This window comes from Anarhichas minor, unplaced genomic scaffold (assembly GCF_050575085.1).
Source record: "Anarhichas minor isolate MPS153535 unplaced genomic scaffold, ASM5057508v1 ptg000058l, whole genome shotgun sequence".
In the NCBI taxonomy this organism is placed as follows: domain Eukaryota; kingdom Metazoa; phylum Chordata; class Actinopteri; order Perciformes; family Anarhichadidae; genus Anarhichas; species Anarhichas minor.
The window spans coordinates 6,194,477-6,212,648 of record NW_027466504.1 but is presented as its reverse complement, the minus strand read 5'-3'; the positions used below and the strand labels follow the sequence as shown (position 1 = coordinate 6,212,648).

At 45.5% G+C, this 18,172-nt stretch overlaps 1 protein-coding gene across 1 annotated transcript in view; it reads left to right on the top strand.

Moving 5' to 3' along the window:
* The window catches only part of dntt (deoxynucleotidyltransferase, terminal), a 70,091-nt gene that overhangs the window by 30,535 nt on the left and 21,384 nt on the right, over positions 1-18,172 (top strand). The window contains exons 8-10 of the mRNA XM_076076973.1: positions 2,593-2,695; positions 10,678-10,926; positions 11,355-11,438. Of these exons, the coding sequence (XP_075933088.1) occupies positions 2,593-2,695; positions 10,678-10,926; positions 11,355-11,438 (436 nt within the window). The remainder of the gene's footprint in view (positions 1-2,592; positions 2,696-10,677; positions 10,927-11,354; positions 11,439-18,172) is intronic.

The following is an 18,172-nucleotide window of genomic DNA, read 5'->3' as shown; positions in this document are numbered from 1 at the left end:
TTATTTATACATGTCGCCGTGTCGTCCACACAAATTTGTATATAACTATGTATATTTTATGGGCTTTGTGCTGAAGGAATTCATAATTTAGCATTTCCCCTCACGCAATAAAATAGTAGGCTGGCTAAATTCAAGTGCTCTGCTCTTTTGTTGCACTTAATTTAGAGGAACACTGGCGGTGTTACTGTGCACAGTGTGCTAACAGCACCATCAAAGCTAATACTTTCAGCCCAACCTTCCCAGCCACATCTCCCGCTGAGCAGGAGTGGATGCCCTCATGCTATATAAAAACAGTGTTCTGAAGGTGCACCATTAGAGGCAGGGAAGAAGAAAAACACCCGCTCTGCCGGAGAGAACGTGTCTAGTTTTCCGCTGACTGCGGTTGAATCTGCACAGACCCGACACATATTAATGCTCCGGTGCGATCAAGAAGGAGCAATCCTATGGCGTCTTTCCCTCAAATAAACCCCAATTCCCATGTTTCCCATTCCTTGATATTAAAAATCAGCTTGTTTTTAAACTATGATTGGAAGTTTTTAATTTCAATATTTTTTTTGCTATTCACGGCACACATTTATGCAGTGCACTCGAGTGAGTTTTGCCAGCGCAGCAGAGGCTAGCGGTGAGGTTTCACTACACAACTTCAGCGCCCTGCACAAGCTGGAAGTGAAGCTCAGCCTTGCCAATTAAGTGTTGGAGGGTTCGGAGGAAAGTCGCTCTGTCAGCAGATGGAAATCTGTGATGCAGTCTCAAATAGCTGTGTCCTAGCAGTCAACTCATTAAGGAAGTGTCAACTTTTCACATAAAGGCCGACATAAATACCACTGAAACACAAGTGAGCACTCCCACGTCTGCTATTATTTGAGAAAACAAATGGATTACACAAATTAAACGACTGTGGCTGGAGCAGGATCTGCTGAGTGAACCTGCAAGCCGGCCACTCATCCTGTCAATGGTACACGCTCTCTGCCACTAACGCTAACCATTAACATTATCATGCCTTGTGGAGCTCTAATGGCTGTTTTCTAATACTTCCTTGCTCCCTGAATTAGCCGCGGTGACCTTTAGAAGCTTTCCCACACGCCATTCGCGGCCTCTTTTAGTGTCCCTCGCTCTCGCTGCCATCATTCATCTGTTAGAGGCGGCAAGGGCAGCTCAAACACGGAGCCGAGGCTTCTTTGCAGCCACATTGCCGTGCACCAACGTTCCTTGTCATTTCGTAATGGTCAGTTTGAAATGATGCCTTGAGCAGTTCACAGCCTGGCAGGGGGGAAACGTCCGTCATTTGTGGGGCAACTTCATCGCGCACTCGCGCTTTCACCCTTTCACCCTTTCACCCTTTTCGACTGTCGAAAAAGCTTGTTGCCAACTGTTTTTGTAATTGTGATGACTGGAGGGTGACCGCAGTCGCAACTCCGGTACGGCATGGACCAATCTGGTGAACTGGCCGGAGCAGGATGGATGTTTCGCAAGAAGGAGAAATCCATAAACAGCAGGTGGAGTTGGAGTGGGCTTCAGTAATAGCACAACAAATCAGCTCCTCTCTAAAGACCTCCAAAGCACAAATATAGAAGTATAAATATGCTTTCAAGGACAATAGATATCCCATGTATAGGAAACGTTTAAGCTCCTGTCAGAAATAGAATAGAAGTAAAGCGGACATTAAAATACAAAAGAAAATGACGATAGCTTTTAGTTGTTATGGACAACAAACGTCAGCTTCGGAGACGGGTGGCTCTACAGTTACACCACAGTATGAGAGTGCAACAAGGTAGCATAGATGAACAGAGCACCACCTCCAGATCTTATAAGCCCGCAGCCTCCCGACATGACTGTGGCTAAAAACATACTTATGTGACTTTCGGAATATGATTTTAATAACCACCCAATGTTTACATTTCCCTCTGCCTCATAAACTCTGATAGTGTTGTCCTCTAAGAAGTCACAACATGAATTTAAAAGAGATCAACAAATCTCAACCCTGATACCATAAACCAGCTTAAATCGATCCACTGTGAGTGAACGGGCTGCTGAAATAGTTAGACATCAATCATCTCAAGCTGCACCACTCTCCCGAATAACACTAGTGAAAACTATACGTCACTGATTCAGTACGTTGATTTCAGACAGAGGCTTTGATATGCCGTTTGTGTACGATCTTATGCACATGCGGGGGTTCTCTGCTTTTCATTGCATCTGTTCCTGCCTGATAATCACTTAATAATCACTTCCACTCCGGTCTAGTTGTGCTGACGGAGTAAATGCATTGTGTGAGCGCAGCCAGGCTCCATATGGGTCTGTTTTATGACACTGATCCAAGCAGAAGATGATGATTCTCATAAAAGTTAAAGCTCTGACAGCTGAGGCAACAAAAAAAAGGAGCTTTTTACACTTAACAATTTAAGAGGAATTACTTGTTGGAATAATGAAAAAAAAAAAAAAAAGAAAGTCAATGCCATTAGTATGGCCTGTGCTTTTAATGGCTCCGCCTGCCACCTTCACTCTTCATCAGTTAAGTGCTGTGACTAAAAGATCATTTTTTTCATTATCTCCTGCACACAGTGAATGAGTGCACCATGTCTTTATCTCCAGGGGGAAGGAGTTTGGTCATGATGTAGACTTTATCGTGACCACACCTGAGCTGGGGATGGAGGAGACTTTGCTACCCAAAATTATTGATGGACTGAAAAAGAAAGTAAGTATGTCATTTCCTTTTTTTTTTTTTTTTTGCAATTAAGGAAAGTAATGAGGTTGATCATCCTTTGTGATCGAAATGAATAGAATGAAAATAAAATCTAATTGGTAGGCACTACTGGTTTAAATCCAAATCACTGAACTAAAAAAACTGCTGTACAGATGAGGTAAAAAGGACAACCTTATAGAATGAACGGAGCACTTCATTAGGAGGATCTAGCCACCAGAGCTAACGCTAGCGTGCTAATACGGGACCCGTTTGAATTGAAGAGTAAAGTAGGTAATATGCAGGACAGTCAGTATGTTCAACGGTGATGTAAAGTGGGAAGATCTTTACATACATTTCACCAAAACACATTACACCCCCATGCGACTGTGGTGTGGTTCGTTTATAGACTAGCGTTAGCTTTGTACTTCTGCCGATTGCATTCACGCTTCAGAAATCATGTTCATTTGTGAAGATTATCTTGCTGAACAAAACGTGTCATAAACCTTTGTTTGCACCGGATCTTATTTTCTACAATAATGCATGTTGTGTTTTTGTTGAGGGAACCAGTGCGATGCTAACTTAAAAGGTTGGCCTACAAAAATGCGTCATCCCTGTAGCAGTCTATTCCCCATTGAAATGGAATAGTTGTAATACAGTTACAGGAGGGATTTAAAGCAAATCCTTCGCATTTGATTGGACTGCTACAAAGTGGGCGGGCTTAGAATGCAGCGTGATATGGCGCTAAATAAAGGGAACCAACAACGCCACCTGGGGACTTACACCCCGGGAAATATAGAGTTAACGACCCTAATATATGGTGTAGAATTTGTTAAGAGCACACAGATTCGTTACAGATATTTGGACAGAGACGTGTTTCGTAAAAATGACCATAATATTTATTAAAAGGAATCAATGAAAATGATCAAAACAGCCAAAACATTCGGTATGTTTCGATAACAAGGCATCGAACGGGGGTTGGTCACTTTTCCATCATTCAGACCCGTCCTTTGAGACCTACAGCAGCCTTTCAATGAAAGTTAGAGAGAAAAGTGGTCCGAGGTTCTGATTTAGTTGCCTTTAATGGAAGGAGATCGGGGAAAGGTGAATGAATCAGGTAAAAGAGAAACGCTACAATTTAGCAAGTCACTTTAAGAACTTTTAGCTGGGCTTTTCAAGGACCACCGGCCGCTCTCGAGGCCCCTTAATGGAACACGGATCCCTCAGTGAAGAATGGAGGAGAGAAAAGGAGAGGGTGGATGTGGAGGAGAGACGGACAGATGGCGTCTGATTAAAGCAGAGGGAAAGCGAGAGCAGTGAGAAAATGTCTGAGCGAGAGACGACACACACGGAGTGGTCGACAATGTTAAAGGCAGCTTATGTTTACTTGCACGTAATGGTTTAATTTTTGGCTGCACTCAAATGATGACAGTTATTTGCTGCTAATATCGCAGTAATGGGACAAATATCAGCGCGCTCCAGAAGTGTCCGATTAAAACTCAACGCATGTAAACACATTTACCTAATTACACTAAACCGAGGTCTTAATCACAATTGTGCAAACAGGAGTCCGGCATGTTCATTTTTAACCCCCACCGCATTTCACCTCGTCCAGCTTTCTGGTCTCTGCAAGATGAGACGAGAACGGAAATTTCAATATCAGCACCGTTTGCATTTAAACGAAAGGGAAAAATCTGACGATTACAGAAAAGATTTGTTGTGTGCAAGAGGAGGAAAAAGCAGAGACACTTTAATGTCTGCAAGTTCAGTGATACAAACATCGATTGGATGTGCAGTTAGGTAACTGGCAAGCATGAATCAGAAGTAAAGAATTCAATCTTTTGATTAAAATAGAACATGTTAAGTGGTTGTTTTTCATCCATAATGACCCGCGCCGTTTGAGATTCTTGAAGATCAGCAGACTTGAAAGCAGTAATTCTGTTTCTCTCGTGCCCCCTTTGAAGCTGAAGTAGATTCATACCATTCGGTAAACATGTTCATCACATCTCATTTAACCCGTAACAGGTTTGAGGAAACTATCCAAAGGAGCCAAGTGTCTAAAAGGATCAAATAATGGATGTGAAATGCAACGTGATTGGTCGGCAGAGGCATCCAAAAGGCGCTTCTGCTGTATTTCTCTATTGATTGTTTAACTCATCATTACAATTGGTTATCTGAAACTGCGTCGACACAAAGCAGCGCTGTTTTACAGACACAACGTGTTCACAGGTCAGTGAGGTGACATTGACGCATTCCTCCTGTGTACACTGGCCATGAAGCATGAACGGAGCGATTTTACTCTATAAAAACAACAACAACCTCTCATCATGGTTACTTCATTGTAAAATCAGCAGTTGTATAATCCTGTCTCATAGTATTATAAACCACTCTGCAGTGTTTTGACTTCTAGCCAGCCTTCAGTCTCATTCCTCTGTAACTCTTAACTGGACCTTTCTGGATCGTCTTTGATCGTCCCTCGCCAGTACCCGAAGCGGCACGTGCCCAAGCAACTCATTGGCGTCTTAACAGCCGTATAGATTCAAACAGAAGCAGTTCAGTCGTACGGTCACCTGAAAAACCGCTGAAAGGCCTCCCGTTAAGACAGGACTTGAAAAAGCAACTTGCGCAGAACAAGAACCGTGGATTTTACGCCCCATTATCACAGTGTCGTCACGCTTCGAGTGGATCCCTGCGCGGTTGGGAGCTCACTGTGCACATGGCGTGTTTGATAGTTATATGTTATTTAGTTTAAAATCTAAAACCAATCTTTTAAGATAACCACATCAAATAGAGCTGCTAACATGTCGGTATATGTAAAGTCCCTATTGTTGCCACACAGACAGTTGATCTCTTTCCACTGAACCTGACGAAACAAAATGTTACAGCACAGCTGGATCTCCACAGGCCAACGCCAATGAGTTACGGGCAACATCCCTTACAAAGAGTGTACAGTACATGGCAAAAACTAAAACAAGGGAGAGGATTTGTCAACACAGTTTTCTCCCTCACTAAACGCGTAGCTGGAAAGAGTCATGAGAGGAGACAAGTGTTTGATGAAGAGCAGGACCGCGCTGTCTAGTCTCAGCTTTTTTGTTGTTGTCATCAACTGGATTTAAAAATAAATCCTTCCATCCGTCCACACCTCCGCATGCATCCGCTCCTTCCGCGGTCCATCCCTGACGATAATTACCGCCCACTCGCCGCACGGCCAGTCGCCGGGCCGCTCTCGCCTCTTGCAGCCGCTCGATGTTCACTGTAGGTGAGCGGGGATGAGGGCGGATGTGCAGGGGGACTAGGAGGAGGTAGGATGGATGGGAGGCGGGGCGGGGCAGGTGTTTCTGAAAAGGCTTCAAGATACGACCCTGCAGGCTGGATGGAGTGCAGGGGTGCAGACGGGGGGGGGGGGGGGGGGTGGGGGCAGGTCTGCGGGGGACGAGGACACAAGAGACAATGATTAACTGGCGGTCGCTAGAGGTTGACTCTAAGTCGCGTAACCTTGTCATCTGCAATCAAGCACCCTGGGGTGGAGCCCACGTGTCTTCACTCAGGCCTAATATCACAGGCAGTCCCTTCACCCCCCCAGCCTGCAGGGAGTTAAAAATACATCTATCTAGAAACGTCCTTGCAAAAACGGGTTCATCTTCTTTTCTTTCTCCCCCTCCTCCCCCTCCTCCTCCTCCTCCTCCTCCTCCTGCTGATATTCTGAAAGCATAACTCGGGGGCAGAGGCAAGGTCAGCCACCGAGCTTCTGTGGCAGACGGATGAGATTCAGCTTGGCCCTGGTAATTGCGACGGAGAGCGGGAGAGAGCCATGTTTCATCTTCCGTCCATCTATCACCGCTGTCTCTAAATACTGTATAAGTGCCGCTCTCTGAAGGATGGGGCCCTTGCGCGCCAACCGTCGCCATTATGATGCCATTCAGCCCCGGGCTTCATTGTTCTGCGTCCGGACCGAGTCTGTGCAGTCACGGAGCAGAGACGTTTTCCCCTCTTCCGGTTGAATCGGGCGATGCAGACGCACTCCGATTTGAATGACATCCGAGGCAACAGCGACCGCTTTTGACATACGCACGGACCCGCTGCGCTTTAATTTCAGCAATCAGTCTCTTTCATTCCTGGCGGAGCTGCGAAATCAAAGTGGAAGCGCAGTTCAAACGGCCCGGGGCTAACGCGCGCTAATCTTCGACTCGGAGGCAGGGTTTTTTGAAGTCTCTCTCTCTCTTCCTCTCTCTGTGTGAGTCAGAGAGATTGCGAGATGAGATCGGAGGCCCCTGGCGTCCCTGAAAACTTCCCGTCTGTCCTCTGCGCCGACGCAGGAGGACGCGACCACTCATCACTCCCCCGTCAAATACAAAGTAAATAATCGAATAGAAAGCTTTTTCTTTTTTAATCACAATTTCAAAAGTCATGTTCGCTTGACTCTTTTCCTTTCCCCCCCCCCCCCCCCCCAGCGATCAGAAGCAAAGCTTTTGGGGGAAAGATTATCTTCCCGCTGTCCTCCTCTGTAATTCTCTCTGTAAACAGTTCTGGTGGAATAAGCTTACTCTCAGATGCTCGCTGACATTACCTGCTGCGTGGGAGATGATTACAGAGCACTATAGGGCTAAACAGCCCCGGGCGATGCTGAGACGGGGAACTTCATGACATCCTGTTTTCATGGTGGATTTGTATGTGTGTGTGTGTGTGTGTGTGCACGTGCGTGTAGGAAGGAGGGCCGCAAAGCTCGTGGAACAAAGGGCGTCCGCTTTCAGGTGCTTAGCGGTCTTGTGCAACTGTCACCATAACTCATTAGTGCTTTTCTCTAACGGCATCAGAAGGATCGGAGGCTCAGAGAAACACGAGGAGGAGATATGTGCCGTCAGAATCCAGACGTGACCTACATTTTGCGGCCTCGTGCTCGCGGACCTTCTCCCACAACTTGTCTCATGTGTGGCTTGCGGGGATTTTAATTTCAGATTAGTCAGTGTTCGAGTGCTTTTTATGCCGTCTTCCTGGCCTCATTATCTGAGTGGGAAGTGTCGCTGCCTTTAGCGAGGCTATTACCGGACGTAAAGGGAACTTTAAGAAGCCATCTCCCCGCCCGATATCGGAAGGTTAGTGGTTATCGGTAATTGCAGAGGCGGAGCAGACGTCAAGCATTTTCTTTTTTGCCTGCAACAAACGAGTCCATCCCCAAAGATGACTAAAGGTGGAGGAGCGAGGAGGCGATTTTCTTTGAGATCTGCTTCCCGAGTGCCACCTTGGATTTCTCACTACCTTTTTTTCCCCCAGTGCCCTCTGGGGCATGCTGACTAGGTGTTTAGTGCTTTGTGATTAACCTCAAGTCATTGGCCGTACGGGCAGGGCCCGCCACTCGCCGAGCTCGCTCCCCCAATTATTGCTCTTTAAGGAGAGTGCGTCCGATTTATGGCCAGCGAGAGGAGAGTAGCATCCCAACAATTACGTCCGGGCGCTGGAATTAAATTGACAATTTGTGATCTTAATCTCCTTAACGCTGCTGCATCCAGGGAGGAGGCCCAATCAGCCGGGCCGAGCCTCGGAGGAAATCAATTCACGGACTCTCTTGTCTTTCTTTCCCCCCTCTCTCTCTTTCTTTCTCTCTCTCTCTATCCTTTTTCTGTCTTTCCCCGCTATCTCCTCGTCCACCTATTTCTCACTTTGTCTCTCGCAGGTTGATCGCTATATTCTGGAACTCCAACGGACTCACTCCATTTCACTCTCTTTTCTACACTCAGGGCTTTGTTTCTCATCAGTGGCCCTCTCTCCTTCTCTTCTCTTCAACACGCTGACATCTTACTTGGCAGAGATTTCCATTATCGGAGGAGTGGAACCATTTACCAGGGAATGGGCTTCAGCCATCTACTATGGCTGACTGAAGGCTCATCTCTCTATTGGATGCTCAGCCATCCCCCTTCCCCCCCCCCCCCACCCCCACCACTCCCAGCCCAAATTAGACCGATGACAAGTCTGAGCAGATGTTCGCACAGCGGTCCATGTCCTTTTACTGGCATCCACATCCATATGGCTTCCTCTGTCCACAGCCAAATCAAAAGTTACACGTTTTTTAAACGCTAAATGTTACTAATCAAGTTGATATTGCTCTTGATTTGATCACCAAGCAGATTTCATTCTTGTATTCAGTAAAGAGGCTGTTTTTCATTTCAACATCAATTACTTTGTGATCATACGATACAGTTAATAGTACACCCCCTCAATGTAAGCCAGATTCTTAGCTTCATAGCACCTTCGACTATATTTTTACCCCCGGAGGGCTTTTGGTTTTACATTAAGACATATTACACAACTAAGAAATATCATAGATATACAGCACAGTAAAGGGAGGGGAGATGTCGTGAAGTGGAATTGAAGTCAGTATATAGAAGACCATCCACCAGTCCACTACATCCTCCCCAGGAAAATTCCTCCAGTCAGTGTTTTAAGATAGAAAAAAACTACTAGAAATCACCATAAAGATAATAATCTTTGCTATTATAAGTTTTTTCAAAAATAGTATGTTTAAATATGCATAGGAGGCATTATCTAATGCTAACGTTTGGTGAATTTAGGAGAAATCTACAGACGCAAATAGACAAAGAAGTAAAACAAACCCGTGAATGTGTATTTTGGACGTTTCCTTTCCACTAGTCTGAAAGAAGACATCTCAAAATGGACCAGTGCATAAAAATCTGTCTTTCTGCCTGGGATGTCTCCCCTTAAAGAAACGTAACCTCGACTCAGCCATTTCCAACACCTCCAGGCCTGTATCTAAGCCGCCTTTTATCTCTAAGATTTTTGAAGTTCCTGGCTCTAAAGAAAGTTGCTCATGGAAAGCAAAAAAAAAACGGGCTTCTTTAAGGACCACAGCACTGAAACTATTTGATTTAAATGATCTCCGGATGAATCCAGAACATACAACATTAGGTCACAAATGGTCCCACATTTTTTTTTTACCCGGCTCCAAATAAGGAGCTGGTTCCCTTCATGGCTGTGCTCTCATCCAACCTGTCAAGTAAAAGAAAGACTGGCTTTGGTGTGTTTAATGGCTCAATTCTAGGTCAGACAGTGGGACAGTCGTCCTTGTCTGACAGACTGGCAATCACTGCCACACCGACGATATTCAGCCAATCCTTCCAGTAAAATGTTTTTACTTAAATATATATTAATACCATCAGACTTTCTGCAGCTTATCTGTGACAATAGAGAAGCTGTTTTAATTGCCTGGACAGAAGTGAATTTGACAGTCCGCCGAACAAATACTATAACATCCGCCCATTAATTGAAACATTTTACTGTAATTGCGCTTTTTGATCCAAGTTTGAGCGGTATTCCAGTAATCACGTCTTTTTAAAATACAAATTTAAACATTAAATTCCTGCCAGTCAGTCTGGCAATCCTCTCATGCTGATTACCACAACGCTATCGAGGCGCAACTCAGGTCTGGTAAACCCCCCCCCCCCCCCCCGTGCTTTCTGTTCAGGACTAAGAGACGACGTCACTCCGAATGATGTTGTCTTTTGGAATTGATGAGGCTGCTCAACGCCTCGCTTACAGATTAAACGTCGGGGCTTTTTACCTTCTGCGAGCCTCTGATCCTCAGATACAGTCGGGCTCCTCTTGGCTGCTTCTCAAGTCTGGGCTAAAGATGAAAGGTGACCGGGTTTTTGCTGTCAGGCCCCCCCCCCCCCCCCCCCCCCGGGGTGCTCGAGAGAGAGAGAGAGAGAGAGAGAGAGAGAGGGAGAGAGAGAGAAAGATTGAGAGACTGGCCTCTTTAAAGTCGCGCGCCAAGACCCATGCAGAAAGGCCTTCCCATAATTGCGTGACTTTGACTTAATTTTCTGTTTATATTATATACAAATAATACTGCTATTAATAGTTGTCAAGATTATTTTATGGACTGATCTGTGTCGGACAAACAGAGAGGCTGATATAGTGGAAGCAAGCATTTGATAAAGAAAACGATCTCCAATATCCATGCTAAAATACTTTCCCCTCACCAGGGCATTCTGCTGTACTGTGACTACCAGGCCTCCACCTTCGATGTGGCGAACCTTCCCAATCAGAGGTTTGAGGCCATGGACCACTTTGCGAAGTGCTTCCTGATCCTGCGGCTGGAGGGCCGCGGAGTGGAAGGGGGTCTCCACACTGCCGAGGGGGACGTCAGGGGCTGGAGGGCAGTGCGCGTGGACCTGGTGTCGCCACCTATGGATCATTACGCCTTCGCTCTCCTGGGCTGGACCGGCTCCAGGGTATGAGGGATTTATACAGTACAGGCCGAATGACAGTGAGCAGTAGCTGCAGGTGGAATCCATTGGGTAAAAAAAAAAGCAGGACAAATGTAGAAGTGTGCTGTCTTTTATGATCGATCATGTCTTGTGTGCGCCACCGCCATGTAATAGAACAAGGTCGAGGTCCAGGTAGTCTTCAGTCTGTCTGGCTCTATGGAGACATACTTTTTAGACAACAGAACCACCTTCAAGGAGATTTGAAAGATATGAAAAAGTCAATGCAAAGGCAAGTGTACAATGTTATGTTAATGTCTGATATGAAAATACCTTATTTGTCTATCAGGAAGAAAATATGCATTCAGGCGACCCTATTTCCTTTCAGTGCCATAAAAAAACAGATAAGTGAAATAGATATCTGGTTTCAGACCATTGATTCTTTTCTTCCACAGCAGTTTGAGAGAGACCTGAGGAGGTTCGCTCGAGGGAAGCGAGGGATGCTTCTGGACAACCACGCCCTGTACGACAAAACCAAGGTACTTAGTGCAGCATTAGATACACAATCACTGGAGCTGATTCCTGAGTCCATCAACTGATAGCGGACAAGAAGGCAGTTAAGATTTACTCCTTAAGAGTTATAGTCACTCAAACAAAAGCGTACCCATTTGACGGAATTACTGAAAATTTGCTATGGTGGCTATTTAGAGCTGCAAATCGTAACAGCATTTGTGTCAAATACTCTTGAAAGTTTGCCACAAAACACAGACTTTGTGGTTTAAGTTGAAACCACAGACGGTTCCATGGCTGGCGGCAGAATATATTTTCTACATATACCATCGTTTCACCATGTCATAGTTTGTGGTGAGTCTATCTCGGATGGTTACCACATTATGGCGAATAATCTAAATACTCCTTTCTCATTATGAATGGGATATGTTCCAACTCGCACAGCCGGCTGTCGTCTGTGGAAAAAAGAAGCAGCCGATGGACACGACACCGGACCTATTTGAATTGCTGAACAATTTTAGAGATGCACTGTAGGCGGCAATTCAGAGAGAGGTATTTAATCCAATCCAAGGGAGGGCACAAGCAAAACGCTTTGTACTGTGAGGTACTGCCAGTGAAACTCAAAAACCACAACCTCCTCTTCCATTGATCTTGAAAAGGAGCGGGATGGAGTGATCTGATCATTGAGTTTATTCTTGGTCTCCCCTCTGAGTGTGCGCTTATCAATCTGGATAGTAAATTACAGCCAAATCTTTGGTCCTCCAAGGTTTTTTTGGGGGGAAAGATCAGGGCTGGCGTGTTGACAATAGCACAGCAGGAGAAAACGTACACAAATTACATCGAATAATTTGATGCAAAATGTTCTCCCGCTCTGAGCGAAAGCAGAAACTTGATACCGGAGAGAGGACAACATTTTTTAATTATAGCACAGCGCTCAGTGGGAGGCGTGCAGGGTTTGGCGGGCTGGATTGCAGTGCAATGCTCCATCGCAGCAGTACACACGAGTACACCATAGCAAGTCATGTGAACAAAAGCTACCTTAATGTTTTTTATATATATAAAGCGCGATGCATGTTTGCGTAAAGGTAGTTGCAAGGTTCATTTACACATTTCCAAATTAAATAAACCACATCTTACCTTACGCAGTGATGTAAAGGTATTTGTTTTACGCCACAACTCATGTCATTTAATAACTAATTAAGTCTTTGCTTGCCTGCAATGCAAGGGCCAATTAGGTTTTGTTTAGGAACTGTAGGTGTGTTGTCATCCAGTAGTTAAAAGTCTCACGCAGGGTCGGTAACGCAACTGTGTTAAGAGGTGCTGTCATAATTGGCAAAATATCACAAAGTGAAACCTTCAGTCATGGCACCTGAGATAATTTTAGCCACACACAGAAGACATTCTCCACATGCGACAAAATCTATTTTTACAACAGGTGTGACGAGCTAGTGAAGCAGCGGCGACAGACGGCAGCTACTTTTGCATTCTACACGAAGAGAGCCGCGAGTCAGGGGGTGTGATTGTTAATATAATTAGGATGTAGCTAACGAGCTGGTGTAGCGAGCTGTAGACCGAGAATGCACAAGAATGCAAGTTTGATTGAATCGGCCGCTCAATCAAGCCACTGCGTGGGTTTATTTCTGTTTTGTCAATTAACGTCGCGCGGAACTGACCAACCAGTTTGGACGACAGGTGGGAAGTAAAAGACGGCAGCCGTTTGTTTTTCCGTGCAGAGAGCAACAAGTCGGGGAGTTTCAATCAAGCAAACGCTGGAACGTTTGTCTGAGATTGCGTTGATCAGCGAAGCCACTTTCAGTTTTTGTATTAAATCTCAGTTATTTGTATGTGTTTGTTTGTCGTACATCAGCTGGAGACGCACGGCCTCAGCTTTGTTCATCCGCACGACTCTCTGATTTACAGCGATCAGATAGCGAGACACACTCCTGAAAGCACCAGTGTGTGAGAGTAAACTTGGGAAAAAAGACGCGCCATCTTCAGCTGCAGAACTCCATTATTTAGCGGGGGACAAGTTATATAGCACTGACAAGACGACAACAAAAATTCCAGGGAACCATCAATCTTTGAGGCAGGTGTCTCCGAGGCTCGCGTTTTACCACCGCCCTCGCCACTTTTTCCATGCATCCTTGCAAGTTAGCCCCGGCTCATTTCCAATGCACAGGGCAGAGCGGCGTGCTGTCTTGAGCTACGAGCGCGGGGAGGGAGGGAGGAAGGGGGGGGTGGGGGTCGTATCGGCGCGGCGGATCGACAGGAGAGACACCCTGTCAGAGCGGTGTCCCGTCAGCCAGTCCCCTCGGGGGGGACACAGGTCAGAGTCGCCGGGATCGCCGGGTGGCAGCTTCCTGACAGATTTTATACACAACCAGCCGACTCAGATGGTGTTTATTCAAATGCAAGGGCAGAGCCAGGCCTGCTGACAGTGCAGCCATCCATCCGTGCGCTGGAGCGGACAGGGAGGAAAATCACGCGCAAAAATCACGCACACACATTCCTACGGAAAAAACCTTGCGCGCGTTTGCTGGAGTCTGATGCGGTAAGAAGGCGCGTCAAGCACTTTGAAGAAGAACAGATGATTCTTGAAAGTGAGCTATTAGCCTGGCGGAGATTGTAGAAGTGCAGGGAAACAGGCCAAGCACACACACACACACACACACACACACACACACACACACACACACACACACACACACACACACACACACACACACACTCTCTCTCTCGCTCACTTAACCAGGGCCATTGCTTCCACAGGCCCGTTTCAAGGTCAGCAGAAAGCTTAACGTACATCCGGACAGAATCCCGCACATCGGCTGCACATCACAGTCGCAATTAACGTAATGAAGACCAATCAACTGTCCTGCCGCCACGGCCTGCACTCAACGATCCCTCTGTTCTCCGTGGGCAGGAGAGGAGGGGTGTCCCTCCCCGTTTTTTTGTCTTCTTTTCTTTTTCGTCCGACGCTCACCGACGGTAATTGGTTCGACGATGGCGCGGTGATGGAGCTTCCATCTTCTCTGCGACCCGTCTAATTGGCCGGTGGTGTCGGAGAGATTGGGCGCCGCTCGTCTCAGAGAGACAGGGGAGCGATGAGGACTGGCGTCTGATTATAAAAGGGAGACATCCCAGCTAAAGACCAAAAGACGGTCATTTAGAGGACTTAAATCTTGTCGGCTTCAGAAAGCTCTCACTGGATACAAGCTGGTCTCCGTCTTATTATAAAATGCTTAAAAAAAGATTAGAGGGCTAATACTCGAGCTAATGATCTCCCAATTAAGAACAGGCTCATGGGGAGTCCTCGTCTCGCCGTGGGAGGGAGCTGGACAACCGTCACACGGAGACACGATGACTCGGGGCTCACGCGCACCAAACATGTTTGCAGTGTGAAGCACTCTCTGTCATACAGATTGCTTGCGCAGGTGTAAATGATGTTATTCGAAACACAGGTGACACCGGAGGAACAGCAGCGAAACAGCTGAAAGTGCAGGTTCTGGTCCATAGTGGGAACATTATCCAAACCAATTACAGGGAATGACCCCACAACGCGGGGCTTTATGGGTGTCAGGAGACGGGTGTTGACAGCTGGAGTTCCTCGCGCTTGTAAAGCCTCGCATAACATAATGAACAGACTACAGCCTGCGCTGAGAAGAGTATGGGCCGAGGAGCACAGCTCTCAGACCCCTGAAAGAGAACCGTCACATTGAGATGCTAAGCTAAGCTTGTATGGCCTTCGATGTTTTCTGCTCCGCTTTTCCTCCTGTAGCCAAATCCTCTAAACCGGCTGTTACCAATACTTCGGCCCCTTTATAACCAGACAGTCAAGGTAATAAGGAGGCCCAAAAAGGAACTAAATCACAAACTGAAAATCCATTTTCTGTTTTCACTGTTTCTGAAGAACCATTGTGATCGGGCAGTTTGTCAGAGAGGCACTTGTCACATGGTCATTTTGTTCTTTTGTAGTTTTCTGTTATTCGATTGTTGCACACAGAGCGGGACAGAGAGTGAAAACACCAGAAATAGCAACAATCGATATTATTGTGTATCATTTTTATAATTTCTGCATTGGTATTTGAAAGAACGATTTCCACTTAGTGCTGAAACAATTAGTTTATTAATTCATTGGACGACTGACAAAAAGATAAATCTCTTGCAGTTTTGACTGTCGATAAATTGTTCAGTCATTTATCAAACGTTGTCTCAGAGATGTGAAGTCTGCAGGTTGTGAATTGTTGGTCAGACAAAGCAATGTGAAGATGTCTTCTTGGCCTTTTGGTTATTAATATTTTGAAACTATTTTCAGTCGTGTTTCTGGCCACCTCATGAATGCAAATCCAATATTGTCTCTCTTTTTGCTCCGTTTTTGGTCTCAACCAGCTCCTGAGGTACTCTTTAGCATCTATATGCTCCACTAAGTTCACCAGCCGGCCACTTACTTTGTCCGCCTGCTGTTTGGTGTTAAACACATAGTGTACCGTGGGTTTTTAGAGATTTTTGCCAAAAGAAACACAGAGCGGTGAGAGTGAACTTAAACAGTAAAGCAGCGAGTCGCACAGCTGAACAGTGAACCAAAACTCACTTCAGAGCTCCGTGAAGCCGAAGGTTCAGGTGATAACTCATCACTCACATTGTTTTCCCATCGTCCATTGCTACATTGCTGTAAAGTACTGATAGTTGTAGCCACACTGGGGACTACTGCATGCTCACTGTATGAATGAATGCATGAATGCTGTAGCAGCAGACATTTTTGACTGGTCATAGTAGGAAAAGCACATGTTACTGATAACATTAACGCTGGCTCTGTTCTATTCAGGTGTCTGTAACACCAGGACCCTGAAACTGGAGCAGCTAAATGGAATTCAGCCGTGACTGATTTTATTATTCACATCTGTGCTTTTCCTACCGAGACATGTTAAAAATGACCTCCAGTCTCATAGTATCAGATAGCGACGACCCATGACGTCTTGTGGTCCAGTACCCACATTCAGATGTGGATTTCCGAGAAAGAGCTCCTCCTGGGGAAGAGGGTGTTTTTTTCAAACGAAGAAGCCACTGAGTCAGTCGGTTTGTGCTCGCGATTGGCCACTGCCAAACCAGGAAATCATTCACACCCCGGCGTGATCGATATGGCTGCACCTCCACTGTCAGGTTGGGGTCGGGACACCCTGCGAGCAATAACTGACATCCAGGCGTCCTCTGGAAACACTCCGCTGACTTGTAGTGCCACAGGCACTTACAGCCAGCATCAGTGTGTGGCCTCCACAGTTGAATTTTAACTGTAGGTCTGAGGTGGCGGCTGTGGGGGGTGAGCGAGGGAGGCGGGTTTGTGTGTGAGTGTGTGTCCTCTGCTGTAAGTCTGAAGGTTTGTGATAATTAATACGTGTAGCGGGCTTGATGAATGAGGACAGGTGGAGGATTTCATCATGCCCAGACAGACTGACTCCCTCCCTGGGCAGGAGGGATCCATGACCTGCCCAACACCTAGAAAGAAAAGAAAAAAACCCTCCATGTGTGGCAGGATCTACCCTTGAAGTCCAGTCTTTGTGCGTATTTCTGTGCGCAGAGTTTGAGTTCTCATCGGTGCGGCTCCGCTGGTTCCCAGGCTGCAAACCAAAGCACGACTTGTTAAAAACAACTCCGTGCAAATGCAGTTCGTTGTCGTTTGCTCCCGCGTGTGAATAAATTGTGTGCTACGTACTGCGGGTGTGAGAGGGTGTGTGTCTCTCTCAGAGGGTAATTACTCTATGTCATCTGTAGGAGTGTGATTAATGAGGTTCTGGTCAAAAGGCAGTGAGCGTAGATGTCCTGGCTTTAGTGCTGAAGCACAGTTACTGATATGAGAGGACCATTCATATTCTCCCCTGACACTCCTCCGGCTCTACACCACACTCTGATGTGTATTCAAGTAACTAAATATTATACAAAGTACAGCATTTTGCCGGTAATATTAATTATGAAGATAAAAAAAAACATTTTTTGACACCTTAGAATTCTCAAATCTACTCTACACTTGATTGTTTTTTTCCCATTTTGTTATTGCAATTAAACATTTGTTGTATAATATATACATATATCAATGAAACCAGGACCTGTATTATCAAACTTATAAGAATTGAACTTAACACTGCTCTATAAAGGCAACTTATGAGTCAAAAAATGTGAGCAATAAAGACAGACTTATCAAGTGACGTACCGCAACTTACAACAACGTTTTACACGATTGATCTCGTGTCTGCTCTGAGCAGGAATAGAAAATCAGACACATGGATTTATATACAGGATACACCTCCCGCATTGTTCTTTAAACAATTGTATTAAATTAGCAAAACAATTCTTGTGATTAGTGTGAAAACCTTAATATTTCCACTGGCAACTGACATAGAAAATGAATAAGAGATGTAAAACATTCTATATTTACAATGTATAAATATGGATGAAATATTTGTCAATTGGCTGAAAGACTGAAAAACTGAAGCAGACTGAATGAAGATCATAAAAAGGTGATTGGAAAACAAAATCTTTCTTCCTGTTGGTTGTACTCCTGATATATGCAAAAGAGAAAGTGGTGAAACATCATGTCAAGTGTTCAAATCAAACACAAATCTACTCTATTCTGAATTATACATATAGCTTCATCATGACTTGACGTTATTATTTTATATATCAGTCTTAAACAGATGGTGTTTCTGTTCTGCCGTCATCTGATCTACTGTTTGCCGACGTAAGAGACCTCAGGGTTCCTCTTCATTTT